This window comes from Propithecus coquereli, unplaced genomic scaffold, assembly GCF_000956105.1.
Source record: "Propithecus coquereli isolate 6110/MARCELLA unplaced genomic scaffold, Pcoq_1.0 Scaffold262, whole genome shotgun sequence".
Classification (NCBI taxonomy): domain Eukaryota; kingdom Metazoa; phylum Chordata; class Mammalia; order Primates; family Indriidae; genus Propithecus; species Propithecus coquereli.
The window spans coordinates 2,692,594-2,709,183 of record NW_012148197.1 but is presented as its reverse complement, the minus strand read 5'-3'; the positions used below and the strand labels follow the sequence as shown (position 1 = coordinate 2,709,183).

At 35.3% G+C, this 16,590-nt stretch overlaps 1 protein-coding gene across 1 annotated transcript in view; it reads left to right on the top strand.

Moving 5' to 3' along the window:
- UGGT2 (UDP-glucose glycoprotein glucosyltransferase 2) overlaps nt 1-16,590 on the top strand; it is a 194,381-nt gene that overhangs the window by 150,994 nt on the left and 26,797 nt on the right. The window contains exons 30-32 of the mRNA XM_012647354.1: nt 10,250-10,334; nt 13,719-13,804; nt 16,260-16,355. Of these exons, the coding sequence (XP_012502808.1) occupies nt 10,250-10,334; nt 13,719-13,804; nt 16,260-16,355 (267 nt within the window). The remainder of the gene's footprint in view (nt 1-10,249; nt 10,335-13,718; nt 13,805-16,259; nt 16,356-16,590) is intronic.

Below are 16,590 nucleotides of genomic sequence, written 5' to 3'. Positions count from 1 at the left end.
AATATTCTTATATGATTTAGTTTCTAGTCATTTCTATAACACAACATTTTCTTTTAGAAGAACTTTAGCTTAGCTTCTTTTTTAGAGTATAAAATTGAATATATAGACACACAATGGAATATTATTCAAAAAAAAAAAAAAAAAAGGAAATCCTATCATTTTCAACAACACAGATGAACCTGGAAGATATTATGTTAAATGAAATAAGCTACTCACAGAAACACAAAAATCTTATGACCTCACTTAATGGAGACTCTATAATAAAAAAGTTAAACTTATATAAGCAGAGAGTAGAATGGTCATTACCAGGGGCTGGCGTGGGGGAGAGGAGGATTGGGGAGATGTTGATTGATGAAAAGTTTCAGTTAGGTACGAGGAATAAATTCAAGAGATCTATTATACTACTAGACTATAGTCTATAATATAAACTATATTCTATACAATATAGAATGTATTCTGGAAAATCACTAAGACAGTAGCTTTTAAGTGTTCTCACACAAAAAATATGTATGGTAATGCATGTTAATTAGCTCAGTTAGCCATTCTGCAATGTACATCATGTTGTATACCATAAATATGTATAATGTGACAAATTTTCATTTGTCAGTTTTTAAAAGGTTCATTAATTACAAAAGGCTCAGAAATACTGTCACTGTAAAACACGAACTACTTATAAAACTGACATTCATTTCTACCGTGTTTTATTTCATAAAAATAGAAAAGGTATGCCTGAAATATATCTTATTCTTTATTCTCTTTTACTTAAAATTTTCTGTAGACTTTTCCATGCATTAGCATACTTCATACATTTATCAATTAATGACAGTATAATATGTATTATATCTTATATAACAAAGCCACTATCCCTGGGTTATGTTCAATTTGGAATTAGTTTCTTTCACAGAAATGTTCATGATCACCGGTGAGCCATAGTAGAAAGCAGGGATTATCATACTTCATAAGGAGCCAATAGTAAATATTTAATATTTATTTGAGGGCACGTGTAGTCTGCCAGTTATTCTCTTTTTTCTTTTTTGTTTCTTTTTATTTTTGTTCTTTCTTTTCACAAGACTGTGCTTTTCCTTGGAATATTCTAATTTTTTTTTTTTTTATTATTTCAGCATATTATGGGGGTACAGATGTTTAGGTTACGTATGTTGCCCTTGCCCCCTCCCCCAAGTCCGAGTTTCAAATATGTCCATCCTTCGGGTGGTGCGCATTGCACTCTTTGTGTATGCAAATACCCGTCCCCTCCTCCCTCCTTCCCCCTCCCCCCTCCCCCCTGCCCAACATCCGATAGATGTTGGAATATTCTATTTTTAACAACCATTTTAAAATGTAAAAATCATTTTTAGCTCAGGAGCCATACAAAAGTAGGCCACTGACCTGATTTGGTTCACTGGCCATAGTTTGCCAACCTTTGATAAAGTCTTTTTTATATCCTTAATATCTCCAAATTTCATTTATTTCAATAAATACTTATTGAGCATGTATTATTATGCCAAACATGGTGCTCAACAAAGACATTATAAGGGTCAATGTTATTGTATCTTTTTTTAATCACTCTTCCCCCCACCCCCTTTTTTTTTTTTAAGACAGGGTTTCCCTCTGCTGCCCCAGCTGGAGTGCAGTGGTGTCATCATAGCTCACAACAACCTCAAACTTGGGGTTCAAGAGATCCCCCTGCCTCAGCCTCCCAAGCAGCTTGAACTACAGGTGTGCGCCACCATGCCTGGCTAATTTTTCTATTTTTTGTAGAGATGGGGTCTCACTCATGCTCAGAATACTCTTTCCCATTTACTCCATACTGTGCCTAGCTCATAGCATCATTCAATAAACATGCTTAATGATTTATGCACTCAAAGCTGAGAATGCTTAGTTCTGTGATAGGTGGGTAGAGGGAAGTCATTGTTGACATTAGAGATGAAATAGTACCTCAAGAGAGTTTTGAAGAATAGTAGGAAGTTACTAGGCATACCACAAACAGAAAGAGGGTGAACATGCTAATATGTCATCTAAAACTCTGAGGGCCATATATGTTTTAGAATTTAGGATTTTTCAGATTTGGAAAGTTAATATAGTACACATATCATATATTATGACATAGATTCCAGCAAGATCTGAAAAAGCTCTTCATTAAACAAACATTGTTTCTTTTGCAGAGCGTGTGAATATTCACACTAAAAGGGTATATAAATGACTATGCAAGAGGGTGAAAAGACTGGGAGAAAATCTTCACAAAGCATATATCTGACACAGAATCTAAATATAGAATATATAAAGAACTGTCAAAACTCAAAACAACCTAATTAAAAATGTACAAAAGACTTGAACACTTTACCAAAGAAGATATTAATATATGGACAACAATTAAGTACATAAAAATGTGCTTAATGTTACTAGTCATTAGGAAAATGGACATTAAAACCACATCTATTAAAATAGCTAGCATTTTTAAAAACTGACAGTACCAAGTGTTGATGAGGTTATGGAGTAACAGGAGCTGTTGTTCACTGCCATTGGATATGCAGAATGGTACAACCACTTTGGAACAGTTTAATAAATAGGTCATTAAAAGTTTAAATGTATACCTACCATATGATGCAGGCATTTCACTCATAGGTATTTGTGTAAGAGAGAAGGAAATATAAATCCACACAAAGACTTGGATTAATATGTTAATTGTTCATAGCAGCTTTATTTGTAATTGCCAGAAACTGGAAACAACCCAGATGTCAACAAATGAAGGAAAAATAAAAATGTAGTCTATTCATATAATGGAATACTACTGAGCAATAAAAAGGAATGAACCATTGATACACGTAATGACATAAATGAATCTCAATACGGAGTTAAAGAAGTGAGGGGGCAAAAAAAGAGTGCAGTAGTCCCATGGATAAGTAGTCCCCTTTATCCGTGGTTTTGCTCTCTGTGGTTTCAGTTACCTGTAGTCAACCACAGTGCAAAAATATTAAGTGGGAAATTCCAGAAATAAACAATTCATAAGTTTTAAGTTGTGCACCCTTCTCATTAGTGTAATGAAATCTCATGCTGTTTTACTGCATCTTCCCAGAACCTGAATCCTCCCTTCATCCAGGTCTCCACACTGTGGATGCTACCTGTCTGTCAGTCACTTAGTAGCCATCTCACTTATAAGATAGACTGTCATGGGATCATGGTGCTTGTGTTTGAGTAACCCGTATTTACTTCATTATGGCCCCAAAGTGCAGGAGTACTGTGCCTCATTTATAAATTAAACTTTATCATAGATAAGTATGTATAGGAAAAAACATAATACATACAGAGTTCAGTACTGTCCATGGTTTCAAGCATCCACTGAGGGTCTTGGAACATACCTTCTGCAAATAAGGGAGGGGCCAATATACATACTGTATGTTTTCTTTTATAAGTTATAAAACACTAGATAATACAAACTATAGTGACAGAAACCACTTGGGGAGGCAGGGCAGGTAGGTAAAAGTAGGAGGAAGTATTGGGAATAAACAGTTGAACAATACTGTTTTGAGAGCCCCCAGCTAAATTTGGGTTCTAGTACCAGAGTTGCTAGCAGCCCTGCCCTAACAGGAAGTGAAAGACAGCTAGACATGAGTGTTTGCAGTGTACCTTTCACAGGATACTTCATCTGAAAGACAACCTAATGCTTAGTTGTCTTACTTGTGACCAGGCTTCCCTCACACAGGAAACTTTATGCTGGCAGGTGCCCTTGTGGCTCTTGCCTGACCCATGTCCAGTTTATGCCTACTTGACCATTGCTCTGGCTCTGGGAACCAGCCTTGTGTTCTCCCCGCTATCACAGAGAAAACTCTGTCTGGGATAGCCCCTGCTTCCAATGGAAGGCACAAATTCAATACACTACCACTGTGGGAAATAAGTTCAAAGATTTGTAGTCTTTATTTCCTCATTACAAAAGGGGATAATCGTACCTACCTTGTGAGGTCTTGGTAAGGGCTAAGTGAGATTATCGTCATAGAACGTAGCGTCTTGCATATTGAGTAATTGTTCATTCCCTCCCTACTTATTCCTCCTCCTTTACAAATTATAATTATAGAATAGCATGTGTTATATAAAACTATATAGTATATCAGGTTCTATTTTATCTTCTTTACTATTAATATTATTTTCTGTCATACCCAGTCCATAAAGATGTTTTAGGGAGAAAATAGACCCTGTTAGTGGTATTTTAAATACCACTAACATACTAGGGAAAACTAATTTTTCTCATTCATAGTTAGACAACTTTTGGCAATAGAAATAACTTCAAATTTGTTTGAATTACTTATAAACTATAAAACCATAAACTTGCCTTAGTCATATTTACTTAATTCCACATGTGCTTATTAATACGTCACTAGAAACCCAAAATGGCAAAAATGCAAATGATGCTACTCTAATAAAATTTTTTGAAACTAAAGCATCAGTAATGAAAAAGAAGTTAATATAAAATATTAACAAAAATGGACATTCTTTTTCTCCCAATGTATGATTTAATTTTAATCGATACTACATTTATATTTAGGAAAAATATTCCTAAAACATGCTGAAAATCTAAGCTAAAATAATACTGATGAGTTTCTAAGTCCAGATTTTAAAGCCATGACTAAATTATTTGATATTTTTTAATTTGGCTTTCAATTTATTAGGCATAAAACCCATGCGTGCCCTTTCTGTGCCTGTCAAACTTTTTGTGATCTTTAACTGCATATCATCTGCACATACTCAATGTTGGTTGTTACCTACCTTGAATTAAAAAATTCTCAAAATTATTGTCTCTTAGAAAAGAAAATTTTTGTAGTTCTATCAAAATTAGGCAAAGCCGCCTCAGATTTTCCTAATCAATTGTAGAGCATATAGGATACTTTATATAGCTGTCTTCAGTTATTATGCTAGACTTTTCACTTGAAACCTGTAGAAAAATTTTTTCTGCCAAATTAGTACTTGTACATTAATTTTAGCTTCATACTCTTTGAGACTAAACAGCTTCTCCTGTGTAGGAGGCAGGAGAGGTTTCCGTTCTTTCTCCATTTATTTGAGCTGGTCCATTGTAAGCTAAGTTTGTGTCTCTGGCCCCAGCAGTGATTCTTTATGGAGCACTTCTGTGGGCTATTAGAAGTTCTCTATTTCTGCTTCTCACTCCCTTTTAATTCCCTGGTCCCCAGGGGGTCATCTCTATTCCAGTTGGCTGCTTCTGACAACATCTTTAGTCTCTGGGCCTCTGGTGCTATGCTAGTAGCCTGTTTTTTCTGAGGTCTCTTCAGCATATTGGCAGGATACACAACTACCCCATGGTAATAACGAAACCAAATCTCTCTCCTGCTTGGCTACATCGATCTGTGGAAAATGCTTACACATCACTTGCCCACCAAACTCTAGGAGTTCAGGCCAGTTGTGACAGTAGTAAGCACTCTCCTCGCCCCTCGATTAAAACAATAGGTTAAGGCTGGGCGCCGTGGCTCACCCCTGTAATCCTAGCACCCTGGGAGGTAAGACAAGAGGATCACTTGAGCTCAGGAGTTCAAGACCAGCCTGAGCAAGAGCAAGAACCCGTCTTCACGAAAAATAGAAAAATTATCCAGGCGTCATGGCATGCACCTATAGTTTCAGCTACTTAGGAGGCTGAGGCAGGAGGATCGCTTGAGCCCAGGAATTTGAGGTTTCAGTGAGCTGTGATGAGGCCACTGCACTCTACTCTAGGTGGCAGAGTGAGACTGTCTCAAAAAAAATAAATAAATAAAACAGTAGATTAGTCTTTCTCAAATATCAAATCCTAATCCATAGTACCCTTTAACTTTCCCAGACATGTGCCAGACACCTGTCCTCTGTGTGTCCCAGCTTGAGAATACATATTGCAAAGTGCTTTCCTCTTAAAGAGTCTACCTTACTAAGTTTAGAATTAGAAGGTAATACTCCTCCCCATCCTTCCCCATAGGGTACAGTGGTAGAGACTGGCAGCCTGGCAACAGCGCTATGCAAAGAACCTCTTCAGCCTTCATCTCACACAGTCCTATCTCTGAACTGTTTTTATATGCTCAGTCTCTCTGAAGGGCAATCTGCATATAATGGGGGATTGGGAGTGGATGGCTGTTCATACTTTGGTATCTGGTAGTTATCTCACTGTGCCTCAGTGGAAGCATTCTAGCATCCTTTTACTGTCCTCCACCCCATATTCTCTTTAGTTCTTTATCATCTGTTAATTAAATGTAAATTTTACCAAATTCACTATTGATCATAGTTTTTGTATGTCTTACTTTTCACATTCATTTTTTATTAGGGTGGTGCCTTAGTTCATTTTTTCTGATTTGTATTTTTAAATTTATATTTATACTCTGTTATCAAAATACCTAAGACTTGGCAATTTATAACAAACACGAATTTATTGACTCACAGCTCTGAAGCTGGGAATTACAAGACTGAGGGGCCGACATCTGGCAGAAGCCTTTTTGCTCTGTCATCCCAGAAGGGAAGGCAGAAGGGCAGGAAAGGGCAAGGGAGGGCTGAACTTTCTTCTTATAACAGCAAGCACCAATCCCACCTGTGAGGCTGGAGCCCTCATTGCCTCTTACCTCTTAAGAGTCCCACCTCTTAATACTGTCACTATGACAGTTAAATTTTCACATGAGTTTTGGAGGGAACATTCAAAACATAGCAGATGGCTGGCTTCCCACCTTATCAGAGAAAGATTTAACACAGGGAAATGGGTGCTTTTATGTTATATTAGGAAGGATTGGAGGAGCAAGTTCCCAGGAATACTTGCACAACAAAGCCAAGGAACTGACTAACCAGAAAGATCTGCAACCTCTCCCATGATGCTTCTGCACAGCCAAGGAAACTATCATTAGAGCAAATAGACAGCCTACAGAATGGGAGAAAATATTTGCTTTCTACACATCTGATAAAGGACTGATAACAAGAATCTATATAGAACTTGAGAAAATCAACAAGAAAAAAATCAAACAACCCCATTAATAATTGGGCAAAGGACATAAACAGAAACTTTTCAAATGAAGACAGACTAATGGCCAGCAAACATAAAAAAGGGCTCAACATCTCTCATCATTAGGGAAATGCAAATCAAAACCGTAATGAGATATCACCTAACTCCAGTGAGAATGGCCCTTATCAAAAAGTCCCAACGCAACAAATGCTGGCGTGGACGTGGAGAGATTAGAACACGCTTATATAGCTGGTGGGACTGCAAATTAATACAACCCCTGTGGAAAGTAATTTGGAGATACCTCAAAGAGCTAAAAATAGAAATACCATTTGATCTAGCAATCCCACTACTAGACATCTATCCAAAGGAAAAAAAGACATTCTATAATAAAGACATCTGCACTCGAATGTTTATAGCAGCACAATTCACAATCGCAAAGATGTGGAAACAACCCAAGTGCCCATCAATACAGAAGTGGATTAATAAAATGTAGTATATGTATACCATGGAATACTACTCAACTACAAAAAACAGTGGTGTCTAGCACCGCTTATATTATCCTGGATAGAGATTGAGCCCATCCTTCGAAGTGAGGTATCACAAGGATGGAAAAACATGCACCACATGTACTCGCCATCAAATTGTACTAACTGACCAACACTAAGGTGTTCACATGGTAGTAATACTCATTGGGTGACAGATTTGGCGGGGGAGGGGAGGATAAACCCACAACTAATGGAAGTGGAACACACTGTATGGGGAAGGGACACGCTTATAGCCCTGACTTGGGGGCAAACGCATACACACATAAAAACATAAAATTAGGCTGCTTAATGAGACAGAAAAAAAAAAAAAGAAAAGTGAGAAAGCAAGAAGCTACTATTAGCAACACATCAACTGGCTCCAGAAAACTAACCAGTTATACACTGGAACTCTGATACAGAAAACCTCTATGTTAAGCATTAGCACACTGCCCCCACTCACTCCTGAGTTCCAAATCATTTGCAGTTGTATCTGCCTATTTAGGAGAATCTAATCATCAACCAGAACCATAGCTATAAGAGAGTCTAGGAATAACAACAAAAAAGTGTTTGGCTTTCTACTCCTGAAGTATATGCTAGAAGATGGGATGTTGCCTGCCACTTCGTAATATATGCCACATTTCCACAAATAATTTTCCAGAAACATTAGAAACATTCTTGATCCTCAAAGGCCTAAAATTTTCTTTTACCTTTTTATATTATTATAGCTTTCCTGAGTATTAAATAACAGCATTCTAATTTTCTTCAGAATGCTTGAAACAAGGCTTTATCATTGTTCTTTACCATTCATTGTTTTGGTTGGAAATAAGAGGCCAGTCTAATTTACTTTTCTTTTGTAAAAATTTAAATGATTTTTATATTAGAATTCCAGGAAACACATGTATGTATTCTTTAATACAAGGTTTTTTAAGTTATGCTTTCTGACACATGGTAAATTCTTTCATTTTGAAGTAAATGGCTTTTACTGAGATAAAATATTCTCTCGGATCTCACTGAGAATATAAATTGTTTGAATGCTCCCCTTTTTCTGCATTAATTCCTTATCAATGAAATCCATTTTCTTTGACTGCTTAGCTTGTTCCCTTCATTTAAGCTGCTGAATTTCCTTATATATCCAGTGGTTTTTAGCTACTTAGCATTGTTGATAAAGATCTGCTAGTATAGTGGTGAAGAGCCAGAGTACCCAGGCTCTGTTTGGATCTGTGATAGTAGTTGTAGCCTTCTCAAAGTATGGTAGTATAGATTAAATGAGTTAGCATCTAATAGTGCTTAAAATCATGCCTGAAATAAAGTAAGAGCTCTTCATCACTATTATCTCTGCAACATGGTGGGAGTGGAGGGAGGTTTGCTTTAGAACTTGTCTAGATCTAGCTGTGATGCTGTGCTTGCTGGCACAGCTGGCTGGTCTCAGTAGACAGTAGATTAAACAGGGAAAGTTGCCACTGCCTTTTAGCAATGTTTGTGACTACATGCGCTTGAAAGTTTGTAAGAAATTTGACATTTCTACTATGTAAGTTGGAACTCTTTGTATTTTCTACTGGTAATTGTTGAACTGGGCTCTGCCTTCTATTTTGGTTTAACCACCTCAGCTCAGGAACTGGGAGTAAGAGGGAGTCAAAGGCATGTGTTAGTCATCATAGTGCTGGTATCCCCATGTGTTCATTTTAGAAAACTGTTAAAGTATGGATTATAAATAAGACTGAACTCACAAGTAGCTACTCATTTAACATCTGATTGTTTCCCCTTTGACAAAATTGAATTTTAAATATTTTTATGATAGAATTTTTCAGTACATAGACTAGTATCAAAAAAATTATTGAGGGCCGGCCGCAGTGGCTCGCGCCTGTAATCCTAGCACTCTGGGAGGCTGAGGCGGGTGGATCGCTCAAGGTCAGGAGTTCAAGACCAGCCTGAGCAACAGCGAGACCCCGTCTCTACTAAAAAATAGAAAGAAATTATCTGGACAACTAAAAATATATATATAGAAAAAATTAGCCGGGCATGGTGGCACATGCCTGTAGTCCCAGCTACTCGGGAGGCTGAGGCAGGAGGATCGCTTGAGCCCAGGAGTTTGAGGTTGCTGTGAGCTAGGCTGATGCCATGGCACTCTAGCCAGGGCAACAGAGCCAGACTCTGTCTCAAAAAAAAAAAAAAAAAAAAAATTATTGAATATAGCTGTCAGATTTGGTTTGTTTAAGCAATTTTGAAAATTAGAGAATGAACTGTATCATACGTAATATAAAATAGAAACATTCAAGTAATAAGATGGACATAATAGACACATTTTTAGTCTCGTTACTTTAACAATACACTTTAGATTTTGACATTTGAAAATGGCTGATGAATATTGAAAAGTTGTTGGATAGTGTAGAATTCCTTTGATAAATAAGTTTTAAATCTAGGAAATGTTTCACTTTTGATTTTCATTATAATGTAACAGATAGGTGAAAGATTTGACTTTTGTGATAACCTTGGTATACAACAACAAAGGTAAACAATTTGAACTTTCTGAATGATTAGGCAGCACTGAATTTAGTGAGTTACTTTTGTACAGTTTTAATTTGTATTAAAATGTATTGAATAATTTTTAAAAATACAGTGTATTACAGTATTGACCATAGAAATGGCAAATATGGTATATGCACAAGTGATATTGTACTTATGTTTATTGTGAAATAAGTTTATTCTGTTTTTTATACCATCATAATTGTATGTCTTTTCTTTAATTAATTATAGACATGTTTTTCTACTTTAGGTATGAAGGATCTGACTCTCAGCCAGACCTAGAAGATGTCATTGTTGTATTAAACAGCTTCAAAATCAAGACACTGCGAGTACAAGTGTGTGAGGCAGAACCTTTTTATAGGCTTTGTTCTTAATATTAAGAATTATCTTCTTTATCTTTAATTGATTAGTTTTTATTTTATTACTAATTTTACAGTTTTACTACCTACAATGTTGTATTTGAACTTAGGCAGTAAAAGCAGGAAGAGGATTAAGTTCATGAAGGGAAAGCAGAGCTTGAAGATAGAAGGAATGATTTTTTTAAAGTTATGATAGATCTACTGTATCTACTGTATATGTATCCAGATAATGTTTTTAACACAAATTAGGCTGTAGAGATGAGATTAAGAATGCAGGTTGAAAAGCTAGTCCTAAAAAGAAAAAATGATGCTTCTTTCCTTAAAAAAAGAAAAGGAGTTTTTAATGATGATGGGTATAGTTCTTTTGGACCAACCTGTCTGCTTAAAACTAGTAAAAATGTTAGATGTTTTTAAAAAATCTTTTATTTTAATAAAAGGAATTGACAATAACACAGTAGTAAGGATACTAATGAAATACAAAACCACTATCAAAGGGAAAATAAGAACCTAGTGAAATAAGGAAGTACAGCAGCTTCTCTTGGACCAAAAATGCTGTTACTACCCTGGGAACAATTAGAGCCATCACTTTGATTTAGTTTGCCAGATTATGGACACAGAAGTTAAAACCTGACCCTCTGTACAATCTGGCTGGCTATATCTGCAGGGTAAGGATGAACTATAGTAAATTATCCCCCACAGTCTTAATCCAAAATTGTCTCACTTAAGTAGACTAGGGAACCCTGAGCTTTGAATTGGTCCTAAAATATTTACAGATTGATAGGGTATAGAGGAATCTGGGTATCTGGCAGAAACATCCATAAATCTCTGGAATAAGATTATAATAGCCTAAGCTGCAAATCAAATTTTTCAAGTATAGAGGCTAGCACATGTTCAAAAATAACCAAACACACAAAGAAAACCAACAGAAACAGAACAGACATACACAGACTCTATATATTAGAATTATTGACACAGGCTCTCAAACAACCATACTGTGTTTAAAGAAATAAAAGCTTGAAAATAATTGCAAAGAACAGGAAACTATAAAAAGTGCATATCAGATTTTTTTTAAGTAGATCTTTGGAAACTGAGCAGTGTAATACCAAAATTAAGAATTCAGTGGATGGCTTTAACATGCCTACAGAGGGAATTAGTAAGTTGGAAGGCAGACAGGAATAATTATCCCAAATGCAACAGGAACAAGAAAAAAGGAAAATACAGCAGAGGACATAAACAACATAGAGAACAGAGCAAAAAAGTCTAAGATACCAGGAATGAGTTTAAAACTGGTTATTCCACTCGCTGACTGTGTGACCTAGTAGATTACGTAAGCTCTTTCTGTCTCGTTTTCCTCTTCTGTCAAAAATGGAATTAACATTAGAACCTACCTTATAAGATTTCTATGGGGATAAGAAGAAGCACTTTATGAGTATTTCTTGAATAAACAAAATAAGTATAACTTGAGTTCTAGAAGAGCATGAAAGAATGTGGTACAGGTAATATTTGAAGCAATAATGGCTAAGAATTTTCATGAATAAATGAAAGAGACCAATTACAAACATTGTGCAGCCTAACCATACCTAGATCCTTCAGTTATTCTAATAACACAGTTTTAGCTCCTAACCATCCATCTCAGAATTACAAAAAAAAATGGGAGGAGAAAAGATAAGCAACATGGAGGATCAGCCCATGTACTCCAGTAGCCAACAAAGGGGAATTCCAGAAAGAAAGAATAGAGAAAATGGAGGAAGACGAAAAGTGTGCTATAGCTAAAAAAATAAAAAAGAGAGAGAAAAACACTCATGTCAGAAGGGTCCACAAAGAGCTGGGCGCAGTGGTGCGCCCCTGTAATCCCAGCTACTCGGGAGGCTGAGTGGAAGGATCACTTAAAGGCCAAGAGTTCAAGACCATCCTGGGCAATATAGCGAGACCCTATCTCAAAAAATGGAAGAGTCCACAAATTACCAAGTAGGATGAGTGAAAATGTCCCACATAAGATACTAATAGCTGCTAAGGAGAAAAGGCAGGTCACTGCAATAAAATAACATTAACAGTAGCATCAGACTCTTCGTTTTCAAAATATGTAGATGTTAAAAGACAGCAAAACAAAGTTATCTGTTTTCTAAGGAAAAATATTTTGAACCTAAGATTCTGTATCTAGCCAACTTCTTAATCAAATGTGAAGGTAAAATTATTATTTTCTGAAATGTGAAGATTTAGAAAAATTATTCTTCATACCCCTTCTTGAAGATATTTGCCAGCACAAGGAAGATGAAGATCAACAAAGAAGATAGTAGTTTAAAAAATAGTGAAACTGATCTGTAAACCAATGTAAAGAAAGTCTAGAAACAGGCAGTTAATTGTTGCGCTCTAAGAAAAATATCTTCAAGAAGACAGGAATCCCAGGCAATTAGGTAACTTGAGTAATAAACTGGAAAATAATAGGTCTGTGGTAAAGAAGACATATATGTATATCTCCCCAACAAGAAAAAATAAAGACAATAAAATTCCAAGAAAAAATACTTATCTATTGGTGGAATGTAAGAAAGAATTCATTTGAACTAGCAAGAGTCTCCCTGTGAATGGCACATAATGGTCCTGTCATTGTAACTATACAGAGGAAATACAATTTCAGTAGCCTTTTAGACTCCAATGGTTAGTATTTACACTGTCATAATAAGCAGTATTTACTGATTTTCAAGTTTTAGAATCACCACAGCAAAATTCGTAAGATACATTTATGTTTACTGAATTAAATGTAAATGTTAGCTATATTTACAAATGCTAGAGTAAAGCCTTAACTAATGTAAATTAGGAGGCAGAGGGAGAGGGTAGAGATATTTAGTATCTTTATCTTATAAACAGAATATACAAGAGAAATTGTTGGAATTATTAGAATAAAAAATAAGAAATTTAAATATTATTTAAAGTTACAAAAATACTCAGTAGAAGAACTGAAGATAAAGATATTACTACCAAAACTTCCAGACAAAGAGGAGAAAAGAAGATGATAAGTAAGCTACTCATCTGTCATCCCAAAGAGTGAATAATGTCTAAACTCTGTGAACTAGAAGCAGTAGTAATGTGTAACATTGGTAAATCAGTAAACACAAGTGTAAGCACACTATTTAACAGTATGAATATAACCATCAAAAAACTAAGCAAAGAAGTTCAATTGATAGTAGAAGACTAGATTGTGTCTATAACATTGTGCTAAAATATTGCCTGGCTTTGTTTACTGCGGCTATCTATCTTAGATTTCCAAGGGTAATCTTGCCCAATTTGTTTCACTTTCTAACCATGTAGCATAATATTTAAAGCTACAAATTCTGAAAAAAATTTTTTTACCATGCTATCTAGGTGCAAAAAAAACCAGACAAAATTAAGGAAGATATCCTTAACGATAAAGATGAAACACAAAAAGGAGTGTGGGATTCCATTAAAAGGTAATTAGTAATGAGTATTTTAACACATAACTACATTGATCAGGAGTCTAGTATGCAAAAGCCCTGAAGACTGTAAAAATTTAAGTAAAACACAGATCCTGCCCTCTAGGAGGGAGAAGATAAATACATAAATGTTACTACTACATACAAGATAGGAAACAGAAGCTGTTAAGACAGCTGAAAATAAAGTACTGTACAAACCAAAGGAAAAATAGGATATATCCAGTTAGGAAGAGCCTCAGGAAAAACTCCTTGGAGAAGCATGTGGCTAAGATGTGTTTTAGAGACAGATTTCAAAAGTTGGCGTTATTAATAGAATGAAAGTATCTGCTTACATAAAGGCAAAGAGATTGGGTATGTTCCTCAAAGAACAGAAAGTAGCCCAGCTTAGCTGCAACATTAAATATAATAGGGAATCTGTAAGTTAGGTTGGGACCTATATTAGTTATATTGTTAGTCAAAAAAGGAATATATTGTCTCACATAATCTAAAGAATCCAGTAGACCTGGCTTGGGCATTTGGATGATGTAGTCTGAAAACTGTCTTTATCTCTTAGTTCTACTGTTTCTGTGTCTTCTTCATTTTTAGATAGGCTTTTAAAAGTTTACTGTTTCCAGTGGGAAGAAGTTGCCTGTTTCCAAATAGTACCAGCAAAAGTTCCAAGGCTAATTTGTTGGTCCAACTATAGCCATGTGTCCGAAACTGAACTGATTACTGAACTGATTACTCTGATTGACCAAGCTTGGGTAATATGCCTACCTGTAGAGCTGGTGTGAAGGCCTGTCTCACCTAAGCCTCACAGAATGAAATTAGACAAGGAATGGTTTTCTCTAAAATATCAGGTTGTCCTTTCTAGAAGGGGAAAGGATATTAGATTGGCAAAAAAAAAAGTTGTCTGCTGTAGATCCACATTGTAGAGAACGTTGAAAATCCATTTTAGAGATTTGAACTTCATTTGAATTATGATGGTAAGCGTTGATCATTTTGATAAAGATAAGAAATAGAAATGTTAGCCCAAATACATTGAACAGCCTAAACTGACTTTGTTAGACCAGTCAAAAGTGCTATCCCTCGTTATGGATTTTGCCCAGCTTAGGCCTCTTTTTCTATAGTTGACTCCTTGTTTGGTACAAAGAATCATGTTACTGTCCCAGTATATGCATTGAACCTAGCTACTTATACAGAAAGGATCAAACCCACTCATTTTGAGATTTGAAGAGTAGGTATGTTTGGCAGGGGATAATGAAACAGAATTGGGCAATTTTAAGAATATCTGTCCAAGAGTTTCCATTAAAACCAGAAAGTAGTGACAAGAATGAATAAAGGCAAATGTTAAACTATGGTTTAGCCACTTGTTACACAAAAAAGGATACCAAAAATAAAATAATGCTTTGTTAGAAAGAGAGATAGTAAGTTTGGGGGACTTTAACTGCTCCAGATACATAGTATTGTGTATCTTATAATACTTTCACTTTTTTATCTTAGTTTTAGTCTTAATTTAGAGTGATTTTTTTTTTCTTGCCACTGAGTCAACTGCTTTTCTTATTGGGGATTATAATAAAAGAAGATTTGAAAAATACTTTTGTCATAAAAATTTATATTTGGCAAAATGTCTTCCATGATGATTGTAAGTTGTTTATCAAATTTTAGTCATTTCTAAATACCTGTTTATATAATGAGCTTTTTATTATATTTTTAAATGGGAAGAAGAAGAAATTATACATTTTGAATACCCCAAATAAAAGATTCAGTACTTTTTATATATGAGACAGGGCCTATACAAAAATGAGATGGTGCTGATCTGGGTCTAAAAGTAACAAAAATGACAACTCTGCCCAAATTAAGCTACCATGATGTAAATCAGCGAGTGGACATGGCTCCCCCCTGCTCTCTTGGTTCCTGGTGGAGGTTATCCAGTGTATAAAGATCTCGATAGCCTGCAGGGAGTGGAAAATATATTTGGTTGGATGAGCTCTAAATTGTAGGCGGTTTTTACAATGCTTGGGGGAACCCATCAGCAGCACTCACACACCCATGCTATTACCACATGAGTTCTGTCTGTACTATAGTTACACACTTCTCCGTTGTTTCTTCCCTAACTATTGGCCTGTTTAAAATTTCAGTATTTTAGATAATGGCCATGGCAGGCTGTAACTCATTCTTTGTTCTCAAAACAACTTTTGGCACTCACAGAGATTCAAAGATATTCATCAACCTCATTAACCTGGAGATGATATAATTGCATTCTATGTTACAAATTTTTTTAAAATTCATAAAACTTCAGGTGATAATGTTATATGTTTTAATATTAATAATTCATAATTTTGGTAAAAGTTTATTTACAGTTTAATAACTATTCACTTTGAAAAGTATTTTTATTGTTTATCAAATTTAGTATTTAGGCATAAAAAGTTTGCAGATGTATATTAAGGAACTGTCAATTTTTTATTCCAAGTTTCACAATAGATTTGCATAAAGAAGACAAAAAGGAAAAAGATGTTCTAAACATTTTTTCAATTGCTTCTGGCCATTTATATGAACGCTTTTTAAGGTAGGTATTTTTTTAATCTAATATTTTGGAAAAGTAATGCATTTATGTGATTCAAAGTTCAAGAAAAATAAAGGAATGTGCAGTGAAAAAAAAATCTACCACCTCTATTTCCTTGATACTCAGTTCCTTTCCCCACAGGAAACCAATGGTATTATTTTTATATCCTGCCAAAGATATATATTATACAAGGAAATAGATATTTTTTTCCGTCTTTTAACTCCTGTTTACCCAAATA